At 50.5% G+C, this 18,512-nt stretch overlaps 5 protein-coding genes across 5 annotated transcripts; all 5 read right to left on the bottom strand.

Annotated features, from left to right (window-relative positions):
- Nucleotides 1–1,079: 1,079 nt before the first annotated feature.
- Nucleotides 1,080–2,711, bottom strand: ICL1 (isocitrate lyase 1; the record flags this gene model as incomplete). The annotated part of the gene is made up of 1 exon (XM_076686391.1): nt 1,080–2,711. One exon carries the CDS (start codon nt 2,709–2,711, stop codon nt 1,080–1,082), a length of 1,632 nt encoding a protein of 543 aa, XP_076539338.1.
- A 1,973-nt stretch (nt 2,712–4,684) lies between these two features.
- On the bottom strand, nt 4,685–6,824 carry TRVA0_037S00386 (uncharacterized protein; the record flags this gene model as incomplete). The annotated part of the gene is made up of 2 exons (XM_076686390.1): nt 6,689–6,824; nt 4,685–6,539 (listed from the first exon to the last, which is right to left on the bottom strand). The coding sequence occupies exon 2, from the start codon at nt 5,870–5,872 to the stop codon at nt 4,685–4,687; it is 1,188 nt and encodes a 395-aa protein (XP_076539337.1). The 5' UTR covers nt 5,873–6,539; nt 6,689–6,824.
- A 1,814-nt stretch (nt 6,825–8,638) lies between these two features.
- On the bottom strand, nt 8,639–13,127 carry TRVA0_037S00364 (uncharacterized protein; the record flags this gene model as incomplete). The annotated part of the gene is made up of 3 exons (XM_076686389.1): nt 8,639–12,874; nt 12,928–13,060; nt 13,105–13,127. The coding sequence occupies 3 exons, from the start codon at nt 13,125–13,127 to the stop codon at nt 8,639–8,641; spliced, it is 4,392 nt and encodes a 1,463-aa protein (XP_076539336.1).
- Nucleotides 13,128–13,976: 849 nt separating this feature from the next.
- Nucleotides 13,977–15,254, bottom strand: YKE4 (Zn(2+) transporter YKE4; the record flags this gene model as incomplete). The annotated part of the gene is made up of 1 exon (XM_076686388.1): nt 13,977–15,254. One exon carries the CDS (start codon nt 15,252–15,254, stop codon nt 13,977–13,979), a length of 1,278 nt encoding a protein of 425 aa, XP_076539335.1.
- Nucleotides 15,255–16,190: 936 nt separating this feature from the next.
- RSC8 (Rsc8p) lies at nt 16,191–17,804 on the bottom strand (the record flags this gene model as incomplete). The annotated part of the gene is made up of 1 exon (XM_076686387.1): nt 16,191–17,804. One exon carries the CDS (start codon nt 17,802–17,804, stop codon nt 16,191–16,193), a length of 1,614 nt encoding a protein of 537 aa, XP_076539334.1.
- Nucleotides 17,805–18,512: the final 708 nt, after the last annotated feature.

The raw sequence follows: 18,512 nt of genomic DNA, 5'->3' as shown, positions 1-18,512 counted from the left end.
TATCGAAACGGTATGCTCTATTAGTGGGCTCATTGGTTCAATATATGGACTAAATGTGGCCTTTCGTTTTGAGTCGTTTCTTCCGAATTGTACTACTGGTAGGCGTTTTCCATATCCCACTCCCCACTAGGATGCCCCCACTGGTTGCCCCTTCGTAGATCTCTTTGGATTCTTCGTTGGATCTTGGGGGGAAACGGTTCCCCCGTATCCCCGGCTGCTCTGCTGCAGCAATTCTCTCTTCTGGGTGGGGGGAGGAGGGGCAAACGTCGTTTCATGCTGGTCGGCGACATTCCATTTGTCTCAAGGCGTCACTCGCATCGCTAGTCCAGTGTATTGTACAGTGTATTGTACAGTATACAGGTACACTGTATCGGTAAATCTTAGCATGGATGGTTAGTTAGATCCTTTGAATAATCATGGTTATAATTTTTGGTACTGTAGTATGGAAAGATGTGCTATACTTTGTAGCCTCTCTCTTACTACACTGTAGAGGATAACGTTATACAAGAAAATTAATTGTCTGTCAATCTATATGGGGTGGAATTTTCTAAAGATATATACCGTATTACACCAAACAATTGCTAGTTGAATATTCATGAACCATGCGTCGTCTATGAAACCCTTAAATTGGTTAGCTTTAAACGGCCTAGGCTTCGCTTAGTACATCAGAAAAGCTTTGGTACCGCTGCTACAACCAGCCGAAAACCACAAACATCTTTGAATATTCAAATACTCGCCGTCTCCTAAAAATTGGCACGCAATGAATTATTTCATGAACATAGGTATTCGATCAATTATTTCGTACAGTATTCGATTGTCTCTCATGTTGCAGCGAGCCGTGCAGGGATGCCTCCGGAAGCCGGAACAGCCCATCCGCCAGGATGATCTCGCAGACTACACCATAGATAACTATACAGAGTAGACCGGGCACACCATTGAATAACATACAGAGTAGATCGGGCACATCAGTAAATAACTATACAGAGTAGATGGGGTACCATTGAAATTTACAGAGTAGATCAAGTAAAGTGGTTAGAACGTGTCCATTATTGCGTATGCGAATGCTAAATAAAAAGGTTTTATAGAGAGCTCTTGAACTGCTCCTCAGTGACACCCTTGCCCATGGCAGAAGTGGAAGAAACACCGCCCTGGATGGTGCGCAGAATGTTGTCAATGTACTCAGCGCCAGACCACTTCTGGTGCTTGACGACATCAACGCCATTCTTGATCTCCTGGTCCTGAATGAGCCCGCCGTACGCCTGCATGCCACTCTTGGCATAGTTCTTCGCAAAGGTGTCGGAAATAAGAGCGTTAGTGTGGAGACCGGCCAGCGTAATGAACTGCCAGACGTAGCCGAGCTTGGCCAGCCGGCTGATGTACGTCTTCTGGTCCTCTGAAGACATGGCAGTCGTCCAGTTGAACGATGGAGACAGGTTGTAAGCGAGCCACTGGTCTGGGTAAGCAGCCTTGATGCCCTCAGCAAACTGCTTGGCCTGGGCATAGTCCGGCAGCTTGGACTCCATCCAGATAAGGTCGGCGTATGGAGCATAGGCTCGGCCTCGGTTGATGGCGCACTCGGTGCCGCCCTGGTATCGGTAGTAGCCCTCTCGGACTCGGGCCGCCTCCCAGTCGAAGAAGATGTCCTTGCCGAGCAGCTTCTTAGCAAGCGCTCGGGCCTTGGCGTGGGACACACCGGCGAGCGGGTGCACGACCGAAGTGAACTGCTTGATGAGCTCGGCCTTGTTAGCGTGGGAGCCCTTGTTGATCTCGTCAATGACGGCCTCGTGGAAGAGCTTGAGACCGGCCCGCTCGACCCACTCCTGCTCAATCTTGGCAAGAGCCTCTCCGTAAATTCCCTTGCTCTCAGCCTCGACCATAATGTCGATGAGCGGGGGCAGGTCTGGGTTAGTAGCACCGACAATGAAGTAGTGGTCTCGCGCGTCAATGGTGGAGGTCAGCAGAGTAGCAGCCTCGGAATCGGTTCGCGCAATGGCAAGCAGGTTAGAGCCGAAGATATCGGCGGCGCATCGAATGGCAATGAGTCGGTTGATGTGCTCCTGGATGGGGACGAGCACCTTACCCGCCATGTGGCCGCACTTCTTGGTGCCGGGCATCTGGTCCTCAATGTGGATACCGGCGGCGCCTCGCTCAATGAACATCTTGGTCAGCTTGACGACGGCAGAAAGGCCGCCATGGCCAGTATCAGCGTCAGCAATGATTGGCCGCAGGTAGTCAATATTTGGCAGGTTAGCTCGTTCAGACTTTGGCACAGTGAGCCGTCCCTCTCGCTGCTTTCGGTCGTGGAAGAGCTGGGCAAACCATAGGTGCTCGACCTTGTTTGGAACGGTGTCCATTGGGTAGTCGGCAAGATCTGGCGATGGCTCGTTAGAAGTCGAAGCAGTGGACGAAGACTGCCAGCCCGAAACGTAGATAGTGTCGAGGTACTTGGCCATCTGGGTCACCTGGACCGGGTCGAGGGCACCGTAGGTGAACGACGCCGTCTTGTTTCGGTCGTGCTCCTGCAAAAGCTGATAAAGCTTGTCGGCCTGGACGCTGGATGGATGCTGGATGTCCAAAGTGCCTCGCTTCTTCGCAATGTCCTCAGCCGGGTAAACACGCTTGGTTCGCTTCCATCGCGGTTCGCTCCACCAGGCCTTGAGCTTGGCGACCTGCTGCTGGAACTGCTGCTCTTCTTTGTTGAGGTCAGTCATATTTTTTTTCTAGTTCAGCTTGATATCTACGACAGCTAAATCGAACTACGAATGATAAAGAAATGGATTCCCCACTCGTTTATTTATACTTGCTTGGCTAGCTATTGACTAATAGGGTTTCCAGACCCCTTCATCCGAGGCGAGTCCGACTCCGGACTGATTCGACCGTATATCGCATCAGATCAGTCTGGGGTAATGCAGCCTCACGAGTATTCCTCGGCAACTTCACGGCTTGTATTGAGTCAGCCACGGTTTGTACTCGGATGGATGGAGGGTACGCTCATCCCATTGGCTTACCCCAGACTCATTCTAGAAAACTCAACCCTGTGTTTTAAACACAAGCTCAAGGAACTTCTCCTCAAATGGGCAAATAAAATTGGTCTATTTTGCCGCCATTTCCGTTGGTATTCTTGGGCTAAAATTTCGTCTTTGACGGTGATTCCCCGGAACTCCACATTTTCCAGACGGCTATCGCGGGACTTGTCTGTGCCGCCGTATGCCTTTCATATGCCAGGGTGCCTGTGAGCGCTTACTGCAAAATGTCTCGGAGGCCGGGGAAACGGCTATAGCAGAATCGGCCGAGCCCCGGACCAACCCTACCGTTTTGCCGAGGTTAACGGCGGACGACCGGCCGCCCAACCAGCTCGCTTTGAAATAATGGAAATCGCGATGGCTCATGACACATGTCGGCTTGACTGGTTTTCGAGTTGTTATGGTATATCTCATTGTCGCTACGAATAGATATTACGCCGCAGAATATGCGGCGCTTTACGACATTGTTCGTGGGTTTCATGTGAAGATGAAAGACGAAAAATGAACGTGATAATGCTCCATTAGCATGAAAGTAATAAAAGCAATTGAAAATTGAGTACCAGTAAGAGATTTTGCTAGGCCGGGGGGCTATTTTTCTTAATACCCACAATACTCAGTTGTGTTCGTATGATTAATCCAACCTATGATTAGCGCCTAACGATCGTATTCTACTAGTAGTTAATATAAAGACACTGCTAGATCAAACTATTTGCAAAAAGTAGATGAATAGACACTTGTTCTCTTTTCTATACTGTGTAGTGATGATGAATGCACAAGTTACCATTATCGTTCTGTCCTTTGACGGTGCATTATCCCGAAGCTTTGTTCATTCTCCAATTCCATATGAATAATTGGTCTCAGCATTACGGAGAGGCATACGAAAAGTAGGTAGCCTCCCTTCCTCATCTGAGTAGCAAGTCTGTGCTCCCCGCATCTACCGGTAACTATAGGTAAATACGTTTTAATGCGAAGCCATCCACCCCACAGGTTTGGTTATGCTCCTGTAGTGATATCATTACCGGTATTACAGCATTGGAGCTTGTCTATCCCGAGGAAAGGGGTTTGGGGGCTGGCCCCCAAACAGGGGGTCTGGGGCAGAGCCCCAGTTAGAGGATGGATACTACCAGTACTGAGTTTAATAGTTCCTTGTTAACAATTGTGTTTATAAGGCAGCACGAATTAAACGCTATCTTCAATCAACGTTATATTGACGACGACAAAAGGTAGCGATAGATGAGATTTGCAGGGCGGGTCCCCCCATGGAAAGACTTGGCTACGTCATGCACAACGCATGGAAACCTTCGACGGCAGGCAGGCGGATGCATGCCAAGACCCGCCCGCGTGCGCCGCACTTTGCGCGGCTGGACGGGTTGGTGTCTCAAATGCCGCACTTCGCGTCAGATTTGACACCTACCCCCAGCACTTCCTATACCCCCCCTTATTGCTTCTGTAACAGCATAGCCTTCCGGACATAATGCAAATGGTCGATTGAGTATCCATTCGTTACATATGGTTTGATAGAATACCGAGTTCATCTACTCTTTGTAAAATGGTTTGATTGAATAGTATCCATTCATCTACCTAGTGAGTATATATATGCTGTAGCGCGGTTTTGGTATTAAATCTGCAAAAATGATAATAAAAAAAAGGGGAGAAATAATTTAATCGTCGTCATCGTCGTTATATAACCGGCTGTCCGGATTGGTGACCCGTAGTTTTCTAGAATAATCGTGCTCGTCTTGGAGGGACCTGCGCGAGTCGTTGTGGTCCCATTGCATAAACATTTGGCCAGGATCGAGGCGCTGATCCACGGTTATCGGCACAATTGTGCTGTCTATGCGTGCCTTCTCGTCAAAGCCGAGCCCGGCGAGTGTAGTGGCGGCGCTCTGGTCGCGTTTGAGCTGCGATGACCCGTACGAGTTGCCGTTGAGGAAGCCCTTGGAGTCGCCGTTGAGTGTGCCGGGCGACGAGCCTTCAAACCCTTCTTCGGGGTGGTAGTGCTGCAATCCGCGGTTGTGCTTGAACACAAAGAAGACAATTGCCGCAATGATGCCGGCGGCGACGATGCCCACGACTGTAAATACCCCGGCGACCTTGCCCTTGTCGTCAAAAAACGAGCCGCCCGAGTCCGAGGCTGTCTTGTTATCCGGGCGCAGCCCAATGCTTGTGCCTGATCCAGTCGTCGTGTTTGGCTCCGCCTGGTTAGTCTCTGACCCAGGCGAGCCGGTTGCGCCAGAGTGCGTCACAGTGCGCGTCTGGGCAGCCCCTGTAATAGTCAACACCGACACTTTTGGCGTGTTCGATGAGGACGATGAAGAAGCGGAGGAAGAGGAAGAAGAAGATGATGATGATGATAAAGAAGACGACGAGCTCGCAGAACTGGTGGCACTAGAAGTGCTCGAGCTCGAAGTCTTGGAGCTCGTGCTAGAAGTGCTAGATGTCGAAGATGACGACGCAGATGCCGTACCGCTAGGGGTCGCCAGCAAAATATACGAGTATAAGTCGTCATTCGTGTTGCCGCAGCTGTCTTGTTGATACCCCGGACATCCCGAGCTGCACTTGCCGTTAGACGTGGACTCGGAAGGGGTGTAATTGGAGCACCAGCAGCTCTTCCCTTGGAGGATGGCGTAGGCGTAGCCATTGCACGTCCCGCTACACAGGCCTATCGACTGGAAAGTGTCTACATGAACCTTTCCGCTGGCGCCGGTGTTCTGCGACGAGCATATGTTAATTTCGTTATTAGCCTGGACGCCCAGGGGGTTGTTCGAGTTACTACTGCAGAGCAGCCCCAGTACCAGCACTATCAGGCAATTTATCCAAAATCCGTGCGACGTTAATCGACGGGCCATCTTTGAATACCGGGTTAGTAAATGTTGAGCGTGCAAAATCGAGGAGGGGAGTAGTGGTGGTGACGGGCGGTGATGGACTAGGAGTTGAGGATATATACAAGCACACCGTGTCGATGACGAATTTCTCCGTGGGTGTATCTCTCTCCTGCTCTCTCTCGCTCGTCTCTAGATCAGCTCTTCAAAAGCGAAAGCTGGAGAAGTATATTCGACGATGCCGCAGGTGGAAAAAAATTACACAAAGGTTGGAAGTTAGAGAGAGAGAGAAGGAAGGAAAAAAAAGGCTTTTGACAGAAATATTGTTGTTGTTTCGGGATGTAATTGGAGGTCTGAACGTGGTGGTGGTATTTAAGACAAACCCCCGTTTGCTTTTTCTTTTTTTTTTTTTTTTCTTCTTCTTCCTGGGAATGCTAAAATTGGGCGGCGGTGTTCGACCTAAAATTATGATGATGTGCCGCGTAGCGTGTGGTGTGCTCACACCCAGGTTAAGTTCGCGCCAGGAATAATAATAATAATAATGCCGGTACAGCTGGGATCCTCACGATACGCTCTAATTAAAGTCGTCTGTCCCCTCCCCCCTCGTCTATTTTATCTCTCCAACTGCTGTATGGTCCAACAAGAGAGCCACGGCCCAGGGTCAGGGTAAGAGCAGTGGTGGTGCTGTAATACGCTACGGATAAGATTAGCCAGGCCGGTTTCTAACTACAGATCCCTTTGTAGATTTGGTTAAGAGACAAGTAGGAATCCCTCCAATTCCAAGTCTAATCGCCCTCTAAAACCTTCTCTCCTCGAGGGTCAAATCTCACTCATTTCACTTACTGCTATACTCGTACTATTTGTGCTCACTACGAATTGCCAGACCTCTTTCGGGGGGAGGGATGCCTGTTCCTTTCGGCTATACCGTTCAATTAAGTTCCCGTGGGCCCCAGATACCAGGTGGGCGCTTTATCAATTTTCAACTCCCCTTGGTGGCGGTGATGTAAATACGAACAAGTAGAAGACAGAGAAAGAGAGAATAAAGGCCCTTAAGTGCCCTTTTTACGGGATTTCTGTGGTTCCCGGCGTCTACCACTCCAGTACGGTCGTCCTGCGGATTGGGTTTTCTTTTGTTTCTCTTTATGTCCCAGCGAGAAGCGGTCAGGGCACAAACTCGCCGATGATGCCATTTTATGCCGCCAACAAAGACAAGCGTTTCACCCGACTAGATAGGGCCCAAACCCATTTTTAGGCAGACCGTTGAATCTCGCGGCTCGGAACGTGCAAGACGCGGTGGACCATGAAGCTCTGTAATTGTACCACAGGGGGTGCCCAATTGGGGCATATGCTCGGGTTAATTGGACGCGGTTGAGGTTGAGGGTGAGCTGAGTATGCAACGGTGATTTTTGTGACAGCAGGAACGCGCTGCGAGACACCTGTATATTACCATGTACAATTACCCGCATCATATGTAACTGTGCTACACTGAAGCACTGCTACGACGTATGCCGGATATAGCTATACGGTAGAGGTCATGTAGACGACTATGCACCGGCGACGGTAGTACTAGGCATATTGTACAGGCTCTCCTATATAGCCTACCGGTAATACGCCGGGTACGCCAGGTACATGTATACTACACAAACTGGTACAAATCAAATGATTGTAGATCGGGATACGCCGTGTCCTATGATATTTTTGCACGCGGGTTAGGCACTACCTGTGTAATACAATAGGTAGCCTGTATTTAAGTCTGTTGGGCAGGTGCTTGCAGTGCGTATACAGCGCTGTTGTGGGACCACTTGGCCTGGCCAGGTATTCTGTAAAATGCATGACCTTATGGTACTTTATGCATTTAGGTGCAGCCGCTTCACTACGGCTATATACTGTAGCATAAGGACCGATACGTGTACTATACACAGTGTACCTGTTCTACCATCATTCATAGATACCCGCCACATAAAGTATACTTCCATGCACATGGATAGTCTGCAAATCATGTACGAGCAAGCATATCGCTGTTTCGCGTGTAAATAAATATACAGTTGTAGCTGTGAAATGTTGCCTGTCTCGAAGTGATCAACTTCATTCCGTTCTCACAGTCCATTCTCAGAGCTTAATTACAGGTAGTCCCTCATCGTATACAAAATATGTCACCACTAACGGCACAGGAATGTCAAAATGCGCTCATTCAACTAGTTAAACCTTCAGCTTACAATATGTCGACCCAATTTACCGGTATGGTGTATTTTTCGTCGCTTCACACACATCACCTACCTCTTACATTAACGCTGGCCCAGTACGAATCATACATTTCCCCTTGCAGAGCAAGGATCTGCGATTGCCGATAATGCTATGTATAATGTCTGCGGACCCTGGAATTTCCCCGATCTCAGCGAATCTCCTCTTCTGCGCTGTTTTCCAACATATGCCATGAACCCTTTTCAACGCCTTTTTTTTTCGCGCATGCGATGCATTTTACGTCTACCCCCTGTATAATCAAGGCGGTGATGCATTGCTACAAATATAAACTGCGTAAGATTGTGAGACTGATTTGATTCTCCCACCTTTCACTACCCCTGAGGCTCTACGTATGCACTGAACTTATCCGCATTGAAAACCCGTTAACGCACTTTTGGAGGACATATACATGCGCCCGTCAATGGACGTTACTACGCCGCTGGCTGCATGCATGGATACGAACAAGCCCCAAAGAGTATGCAAATAATATCCAATTAATTATGATATACCTATAGCGAGAGAACAGAAAAGAAATAAAAAACAAGTAGTTAATTACCCAAACATCCACGACTTGAGTCGAGCAAACACACCAGCTCTCTTTGCCGGTTGTGGTACTGGTTCGGGTTCGGATCCTTCTTCGTCTTCAGTCGCTGTCGTTTCGTCGTCAAGTTCATCATCAATGCTAATCTCGTCCTGGCCAGCCGCCGGCACAGAAACCGCCTCCTGAACGGCCTCGGGCTCATCGACAACCACCTCCTCGTCAACAACAGTCGTAGTGACAGGCTTAGCAATCGTTGGTGGGGTGATCGAGGAGATCGAAGACGCATGCTGCCGCGTCAACTGCTCGCCAACATTCTCACTCGTCTGCTCAATTGTCGCCTGCACAGACTCGGTATTAAGATCTGCCGCCGGAGCCTCAGAAGGTTCGTTCGCTGACACAACGAGAGGAGACTCGCTCAGAGATCGCGGCACCTCCTCGACATTCTTCACTGTCTCTGGCTCGCCGTTATTGCTGCTTGGAATGGACATGGTCTCATCGCCAGCCGAATCCTGCTCAACAGTCGGTTGATCCACGCTGGTGGAACTGGTCTCACTTTCGGCCCCTTTTGTCGCATTTTCGTTCTTCTGAGACTCAGCGGTTTCTGATGAAATATCGACAACCGACTGATCGTTGGCAACAAGAACTTCCGATTCCTCCCGTTCCACCAGAACCTTAGACGAGGAATCATCCTCCACCTCATTCTCGGAAAGAACTTCATATGAATCATCAACCGCCGCACTATTAGCGGCATTTTCCTGCAGCTCAATTTCCTTCTTGTCTGCAACAATGTCGGCGCCCGAGCTTCCCGGTCGTTCATCCTCTCCAGACTCGGCAATTGGCTCAGATGGCCCCTCGGCTACTGGCTCAAATGAATCTCCTGCCAAAGTAGATGCAACAGTAGCCACTTGTTCGGCGACTGGACTGCACTTTACGGCAGTCTCAGACTCAGCAATTTCCTCTTCTTCCTCTGGCTCCTCTACAGCAGCAATCTGAGGAGAGCCGTTAGGAGCTTCGGCGGGCTTCTCGGACAAAGTCTCTTCGGTTTCTGGAGCTTCAGTGGCAATATCCTTTTCAACCTCTTCAACCGCTTCCTCGCCTTCAGTCCTAGCCTTGACGGCCTTAGCTTCTGGGGCAACGGAAGTGTCCAAGTCCTCGGTGGAAGGTTTAGCATCCAGGACTGGAGCCGATGGGGTATCTTCAATTACTGGCTCCGCTTCCGCTGGCGTCTCAACATCAGCCTCAGAAATATCAGTAGCCAATTCCGGCAGAACGTCAGGCTTGTCGCTTTTGTCCTCAATAGAGATTTCTTCAGTCTCCGGAGCAGCGACGTCAGTAGTGGCTTCTTCAGAAGCTCTTTCCTCTTCAGATACATTGACAATGGCATCTTGAGCCTCTTCGCTCGTTGCATTAGCCGTAGCTTCGGCAATCTTTACGGCTTGCTCTTCTTCAATCGCTTCCTCTGGAGTGGTTGCAACATCAGAAATCTCCTTAGCTGGTTCTTCAGCGGCATTGAGTTCAGGATCTTCAGAGAATTGCTCCGTGGTCTCAATCTCCTTGCCCGATTCTTTAACTTCGTTGGCAGCCTCCTCGGCAACTTCTTCCTTCACTGGATCAACAGAGCCCTCCTTTACTGGCTCCTCAGCGACCGTTGCTGGCTCTTCGGATTCTTCCTCTATTGAATTATTAGCAGCCGTAGTAGGCCCTTCGATGGATTCCTCCTTAGCCAGCTCTTCAATATCCTCGGCTGGTTCCTCGACAGATTCTTCTTTCGCTGGCTCTTCCTTGTCTAGCTCTTGGGCAGATTCCTCCTTGGTTGGTTCCTCAACGGCTGCTACTTCAGGTTCGTCAACAGCGCCCGTCTCAGCAGTCTCAGCAGTGATATTTTCGGCATCTGCAGAGATATCCTTACCTGGCTCTTCAGCGATTATATCCTCTGACTCCTCATCGGTCTTCTCCTTAAACTCAGCAGTGGCATCTTCAGTGGGATCTGCAGCAGTCTTGTCCTCGACAGTGACTTCCTCAGCTGGCTCCTCAACCACCTCAGCCTTCGAGCCCTCAATGGCATCCTCCTTGGGAGCGACTTCCTCAGCTGGCTCCTCAACTACCTCAGCCTTCGAGTCCTCCTCAATGGCATCCTCCTCAGAAATCTTGTGTTCCGACTCCTCTGACGCCTCCTCAGTCGATTCCTCCGCAACGGATTCTTCAGTGGCCTTCACCTCGGGAGAGACCTTAGATGGTTCTTCAATGGTCGCTACCTGAGCTTGCTTCACTTCGAATTCGTCCGCAATGGCTCCAGCTGCTACTGGCTCTCCAGTGGATTCCTCCTGGACTGGCTCTTCAACCTCCTTGATAGGCTCTTCGACGGACTCCTCCTTGGCTGGTTCTTCAACTTCCTTGGATGGCTCCTCAACAAATTCCTCATCAACTGGCTCTTCAGCAGAAGGTTCGTTAGTTGGCTCTTCAGCGACCTTCTCTGGCTCGGTGGATTCCGCCTGAACAAGCTCAGCAGATTTTTCCTCAGACGGCTCTTCAGCAACGTTGACAGGCTCTTCAACCTCATTAGCTGGCTCTTCAACCTGGTTAACTGGCTCCTCGACGAATTCTACCTTGGTTGGCTCGTCAACTCCATTAGCTGGCTCAGTGGATTCCTCCTCGATTGCCTTTTCAGCCGAGTCCTCCTTCACAGGCTCTTCAACCTCGTTAACTGGCTCCTCAACGGATTCCAGCTTGATCGGTTCTTCAGCAAGCTTCTCCGGTTCTTTGGTTTCCTTGACTGGCTCAGCTGCTTCCTTTCCGATTGGCTCTTCAGTGGTCGGTTCTTCAGCTTCCTTAACTGGCTCAGTGGATTCCTCCTCGATTGGTTCTTCAGCCGAGTCCTCCTTCACAGGCTCTTCAACCTCGTTAACTTGCTCCTCGACGGATTCCGCCTTGGTTGGCTCGTCAGCAAGCTTCTCCGGTTCTTCAGCTTTCTTAACTGGCTCAACAGAGTCCCCTTCGATTGGCTCTTCAGCCGAGTCCTCCTTCAGAGGCTCTTCAACCTCGTTAACTGGCTCTTCGACGGATTCCGCCTTGGTTGGCTCGTCAACAAGCTGCTCCGGTACTTCAGCTTCCTTAACTGGCTCAGCAGAATCCTGTTCGATTGGGTCTTCAACCTCGCTAACTGACTCCTCGATGGATTCCACGTTGGCTGGTTCTTCAGCAAGCTTCTCCGATTCTTCAGCCTCCTTGACTGGTTCAGCGGATTCTTCTTTGATTGGCTCTTCAGTTAGCGCCTCTTCAACCTCGTTAACTGGCTCCGCGATAGATTCCACCTTGGTTGGCTCGTCAGCAAGCTTCTCCGGTTGTTCAGCTTCCTTAACTCGCTCAGCGGATTCCTCTTCGATTGGCTCTTCAGCCGAGTCTTCCTTCACTGGCTCTTCGGACTCATCCTTGGTTGGCTCTTCAATGGGTTCCTCCTTCACTGGCTCTTCAGCAACCTCTACTGGTTCTACGCCGGATTCGCCCTTGGGCGGCTCCTCAACATCCTTCGCTGGCTCCTCAGAGGCTACTGCTTCCTCTGGAATCTTTTCAGCAGCCTCAGAGACAGAATCCTTAGACTCAATTAGTTTCTCAGTAGTCTCTTCCTCTACAGAAGGCTCCTGTTCAGCCGATTCTTCAGAGTGGGCAAGTGGTGTTATACTTGATTCATCATCTGCGACAGTCGTAACGTCCTCCGCATTGGCTATGCTTGTGGACAGAGCATCGACATCGCTAGGTATCGTCTCCTCCACCTCATTCTTAGCGGTCTCAGTAGCCTTGACGTCGACTGGCTCGCTTTGGTTGATTTCAAAGGCGGCCTGGCCCTCTGCAGCTGGATCGTCGTCTTCCGGCTGGGCTGGGGTATCGGCAGATTCATCTGAGACAGTGGCAGCCAGATCCTGGTTGGCGGTAGCACCGCTGCCAGCGAGGAGGTCATCCACCACCTTATCGGTACTGGTTCCAATTGGCTCGGATTCCTTCTCACTAGAGTCTAGAAGTGGAGAAGGCGTCCTCTCGCTGATCTCTCGTGTTGCGCTGTCGTTATCAGTAGGCTTAACGAAGGCCTCAATGGCGTTCGGATTAGCCGGGATCACAATGGAATTGACCGACGGAGGCAGGTTTTCTTTATCCAGGTCCTCTGAATAGATCACGTTATTAGTGAACCCTTTACCATCTTGCTCGGTCGTGAAGTTTGGATCAATGACCCATTCAGTGCCGTTGAGGATGTACTGTAGTCGGTTAGTTACTTTCTGTAGTAAGAGTAAGTTTGTAACGTCCATACCTTGAACTCAATTTTGTCGTCTGGCAGCTCAACCGTCACTTCAAACGACTCATCCGGCTGTTTCTCAAGTGGAATCGGATCCTTCCAGCCGGTAAAGGAACCTGTAACGCTGACCTCATCCGGTCCAGGCGGCCTATCCTATTAGCTACGTTCTACCCATCTCACCCAGTTACATACCAACTAAAAGTGTGTTCTCTCATGGCGTAAACAAATAACGTTGATTAGGAGAAAGAGAAAAAAAAAAAGGGGCCCTTTCAAATGCTGATTTTTTTCCGTGCTATAAATGAGCGGGAAAAAATAAAAACAAACTGGGGGATCACTCTAAGAAAGTGATAAGTAATACGTATATAACTATGTATGCTGATTCGTGTACCGTACTACCCAACGTTGATAATAGCGGGCAGATAGAACACAATATGAATGCCCCTTATCCGACGTCCAAACAGGAAGGAAAGAAGGAAAGGGGGGAAAAAAGGAGACAGAAATTTATGTCAACCAGCACCAATTGTTGAAATGTGAGCTGTTTACTGCTGCACGGATGCACCGCAAAAAAGCTCTCGATCAAAGCAGCGAGGAGGGTTACACGGCCCGCGCTTATCTACTCCTCGCCACTGAGATTGCGTTATCTACCCGACCTTCGCCAACCCCAGTGGCTGCCAAACTACTTAGATAGATTGCATCAATTGGCCGTGCGATTTGCTGATTGTCGTCTCGGCCGTATCCCCCTTCCATATGACCTCGTTAGACATTGCCGGGCTTTTGGTAAGACATGTGTCTTGGTGCACCCTGGTGTTATGCAGACTGAGGCAGGAGGCACGGCTGACGACACTAAAAAAAGGGGGGGGGGGTCGTGAAGCGCGTGGTATACGCCGCACCTTTCGAAATCGCAGCGAACGGGCCATGCGAACCTTTAGATATGCGCCAGGTTTAATTTTAGAGTTTATTCCGAGCTCCTCCGCGTCAGAGGAGTATGGGGAATTCGAGGGCCGGCCCTCGAGATCCGTAGCACTGCTTTGCCGAGGGAATTGTATATTTATGTAGTAAAGGTGCTATTCGGTCCAGGAGATGAGGAACATGATGCCAATGCCAGTGAGCATCGCCGCAAGCTGCTTGAAGCCATTGGCAATCTGCTGGGTTTTGGTCAGGTCCCCTCCCGATTCGAGAATCTCTGGAATGACTCCTACCGTAGCAATGTACAGGAAACCACCAGCGGTGAACGGAAGGGTCAGGTCGCCAAGCATGACGTTAGTGCCAAAGATACCAGGAGATTGGAGCGACCCCGCAGCCGCAGCCGCAGCAGAAGCCGCCGCATCAGAGCCGCTCGCAAGATGATTGAGACCAATGCCAATAAAAGCGCCCATAAAGGCTCCAATTGCAGTGACAAACTGGGCCTGCATGGCCTGCATCTTGGTGAACCCGCCCTGGATGAGCAGAGCAAAGTCCCCCACTTCGTGGGGGATCTCATGGAAGAAGACCGCCAGGCAGGTCGTAGCACCAACGTTTTTGGAAATGTAGAAAGAAGCAGCGATGGCTAAGCCGTCAGTGATATTATGGGTGAAATCAGCGATAAGGTTCAGGTACGCCGACAGCTTGATGGATGAACTTAGCTTCTCTTCCTTCTTGTCCACTTCCTCTTCCTTGGCCGAGCCTCCTCCGCGCTTTCTCAGTCCAGATTTATCCGAGTCTCCTTCAGTTCCAGTGCTGCTGCTATGAGAGTGCGAATGAGAATGCCCGTGTGAGTGCCCAGACTCGCTGCTGCCGCTGCTCAAAATACGCATAGACTTGTCGAGCACGACAAATGCCAAGAATCCCACAAACATGGCGAGCCCCAGAACGGTGTTTCGGTGTTCATCCACGAGTACAAACCGCGCAGACCCGTCGTGGACCTCACCGACGAAGGTCTGCGGCAAAAGATGCAGAAACACATCTCCAAGAAGGCCACCTACGGCAAACGAGACCAATGTAGACAAACTTTCTGGGGCTATATTGGGTGGAATCAGTGCCAGAAGCAAATTTGGAGGCCCCGAGATGTAGGCCGTGGCCAGCAAAGCGTTGAGCCCTGGACCAAACGGAAACAGGGCCGAAAATAGCCGCTGGATGACAGAGTCATGCTTGTGAGCCTCCTCGTGGACCATTGCCGTCATCTCCTGGACGACGTCGCACTGGCTGATCCGGTACTCGACCGCCTCGAGGTTCCATACCCCGTTGTCGTAGGTCAGGGGCGTCATGTCGTCCACGGATATTGGAGCCTTGGGTGCGCCGTGAGCAAATACTACCGACGCGATCCACGCTATTGCGGCCCATTGGGCAACTTTGAATCGGGCCATTCTTTGGTATGGGTGTCAAATTTCAGGGTGGGCTTGTGATGTGCGTGGATCACCACATTACGACGAACACCCCCTTTCCAAGACCCAACTCCCGTTCGTCACTTCATAGCTAGGAAGAACACAACTCACAATTGAATTGGAGTACTGTGCTAAAAAATATAAAGTTTAATAAAGTTCATCTCCGTAAGCGTTATAAGGAGATTATGCTTAACGGATTTCAAATCTGCCACGCTGCTCAATTGATAGTACGGTACTGCCATGTCAATACGCCTGGTAGTTACAGATAAGGATAATTGGTCAAAACTACTCATATTACTGTGGCATACTGTTGATACTAAGTAACTTAAGGGTAGCTATTTAGAATTACGCAATTGAGTGGTATAACATTCAATCAACAAAGTATTAGCTACGTTAATAGAGAGTCCGGGTCAATTGTCCCCCCTCCCCTGGATCAATTTATTGAACTATCGTTAACTGTTACTCCACCAATTAATAATATTGAGTTCACCGGTCGAAGTAATTTAAATCTCTTGGCATTGACATTATTTCCATATTAATTAATAATAATACCGGTATTATACTTTTTCTATTAGGTATATACAAATCCTAATAATATGTACTTACTTGGTATTATTAATATATTACTTAATAAACATTTTACTTTATATATTTATGATTTCACCGGTTAAATCTATCGGGAAATGAGGCTTGTAAAGATCCTCAGTTCGTTAATTATTGGAAACCCCGGTACCGGTAGTTCTTTTAATGTGATTGGATTGAATAACTAGTTATGCCATATTCAAATTTAGCCTAACCCTTGCAATTGGTAGGATAACTAAAAAAGACGGCTAATTAAGTAGTACAGCTACTAATAATGGTCAATTAATTACGATTACGAGCAATGGGCAGAGTCAGTTAAATATATTAATAAATACGTCACGCGGACCAGAACTTGAAAGTCTGCGGCGTGTCGAGGCTAATCGGCTTGAGCCCGGGTTTGGGCGCCTTGATGCCGTTGGTGATATCGCTGTCGCCCTGCACCAAGGTCGTCTTTGGGTTCTTGGACGCAATTCGCGCCGCCTCGGCCGCCAGTTCGACCGCCCCTTCTCCCTGGGTCTCGACGGCCTCCCGCAGCTTGGTAAGCACCTCTTCCGCCTGGCTCTTGAGCGATAACCGGTCAAGATAGAGCTGCATTCTCGCCATCTCTACTTCCTTCTTCTCCGCCTCCAATTGCGCCTCGAGATCCTGGAACTTTGACAGCTTGAGCTCAAACTTGCGCAGCTGCGCCTCTACGAGCGACTTTACAAGCCGCGACTGCCGCTCATCTTCCCCCTCCGCAAGCGCACCGGCTCGCTTCGACAGCGTTTCAGCCACCTCGCCGCTTGCCTTCTCTTTTACCTGGTCGAGCTTGTCCAGAATACTGTCAGCCCCGGACTCGTACAACTTCTCCCTCTGGTGTCGGGCCGCCGCATTCTTGATCAAATACGGGTCCTCAATGGGCATCTGCAAGAACTTAATAATACAGCTCTCCTTATCTCGGGTGCCAACGTGGTAGGCCACGGCGTCCCAGTTGTCCTCGTACATCTCTACGCCTTCCAGCAACAGTAGTATCTCCTGGTCCTTCCACGATGTGCTCGCCTGCTGCGCCTGGTCAATCTTAACGTAGTCGCTGCTCTGGTGGTTGCCCGGGAACATGCCGTGCTTGAAGCACAGCGCGCCAATGGTCTGCTTCGTCTGCAAATTGTGGTACCGCACCTTGGTCACGTCCTCACCGCACGTGTAGCAGTTGTACTGACGCGTCCCCAGCGCTGTAACACGCTTCTGGTTCTCATCTAGCAGCGCGCTCGCGTCCGCCGAGTTGTCATATATGCTCTTGCGCAACTCGAGCGACACGGGATAATTGTCCTCGTTGCCGTTGATCGTTAGCGCCTTCTTCTTTTCCGTAGTTACCCCCTTCCCCTCGATCGTCTCGGTCGCAGCCGGTGCCACTGGCTGCAGGCCCGTCGGCGTGTCGAGCGTGATCTGGAAGTGGCCCGTGAACTGCGGCGCCAGCAGAGACGGTCGGGTCTCGGGGTCAACCTGGTAGTTGATGAGCCCCCACTTCTCCAAAAACGCGTGAACGCGCATGAGCGTGCACACGTCGCCAGCCAGGTTCCGCCGGCACGCAGTCAGCGTCAGGTACTCGGTCGGATTGAGCCTGTAGCAGTCAATCATAAAGTCCCGGTACTCCTTGTACACGTCCGGCGTCTTGGTGCGGTTCTTGCCATTGAAGAACTCGGGTAGGCTCTTCTTCTCGAGCTCATTGACCTTCTCCCGGTCAAACCACGCCGCGTACGACGGGATGATGACCCGGTGCAGCTGCTTGGCCAGGAATCCGCGCGCTCGTTCCTCGAGCTGGCGCTGCAGCTCCTCTGGTGCCAGCTGTTCGGGCTCTTCCTGGGGGGCCGACTCGTTTGGGGTCGCCACTGTGCTCTCGCCAGGCTCGGTAGACCCGTTCACGTTCTCCATCTCCGTGTCGCCGTCTGTGTGGAGCTTTGATTCGTCGGCCATCGTCGTGTCGCGTACTCTTCAACTCGTCTCGGGGTCTCGCACGGTCGGTCGCAAAAAAATTCGTTTTTCGTGTGGCGTTGGGAGAACTGTCAAAGACCGCGCGTCCGCCATGCACATGTTTACTCGTTCTCCTAATTACGCTTAACCATCATCACCGACATCTGCAAGGGTTGTGTTCAATTGTCTTCCTTAGCCATTGACAAACTAGTAGTAATGTACTCAATTGTAGCACAATCCGCGCAAAGCAATGAAAACTCGAGGGCTGGCCCTCGAATACGAATTGAGGTCTAGTAGACTGCAATTGGGGAGACCAGTCTTCCCCCTCCCGAAACCTCCCTGGGTACTGCTTCGCGGTGGAATGGATGAATTGGGAGCTCGAGATCTGGCCCTCGAATACATTAGAGCGTAATAACCCCTTCCATTCGCCCGGCTTTTGACATTGGTGACCGTGTAACAGGACACAGAGGGGCCGAAAGTAGCGAGCAGAGGTCTGGATCTAGCCCAGCGGTTGGCAGTATGCACATGCTCTTAGCCGGGGGAGAACCCGTTTGGGCTACACTGCCTGCGGGGTTAATATATGTGCGGCTCATGAGGCTCGTGCGGCTCGATAGCCTTTTGATCGGGTGCCGCAAGTCCCGCAGGGAATAGCAACTGGTAAAAACTCGCTAACAGACTTGCTCCTCTGTAAATTATAGCTTAGTCTGGTAA

The sequence above is a fragment of the Trichomonascus vanleenenianus genome (genome assembly GCF_965637985.1).
Source record: "Trichomonascus vanleenenianus strain CLIB 3782 genome assembly, contig: TRVA0_037S, whole genome shotgun sequence".
NCBI classification, from domain to species: domain Eukaryota; kingdom Fungi; phylum Ascomycota; class Dipodascomycetes; order Dipodascales; family Trichomonascaceae; genus Blastobotrys; species Blastobotrys vanleenenianus.
This window is presented reverse-complemented; position numbering and strand designations above follow the sequence as displayed.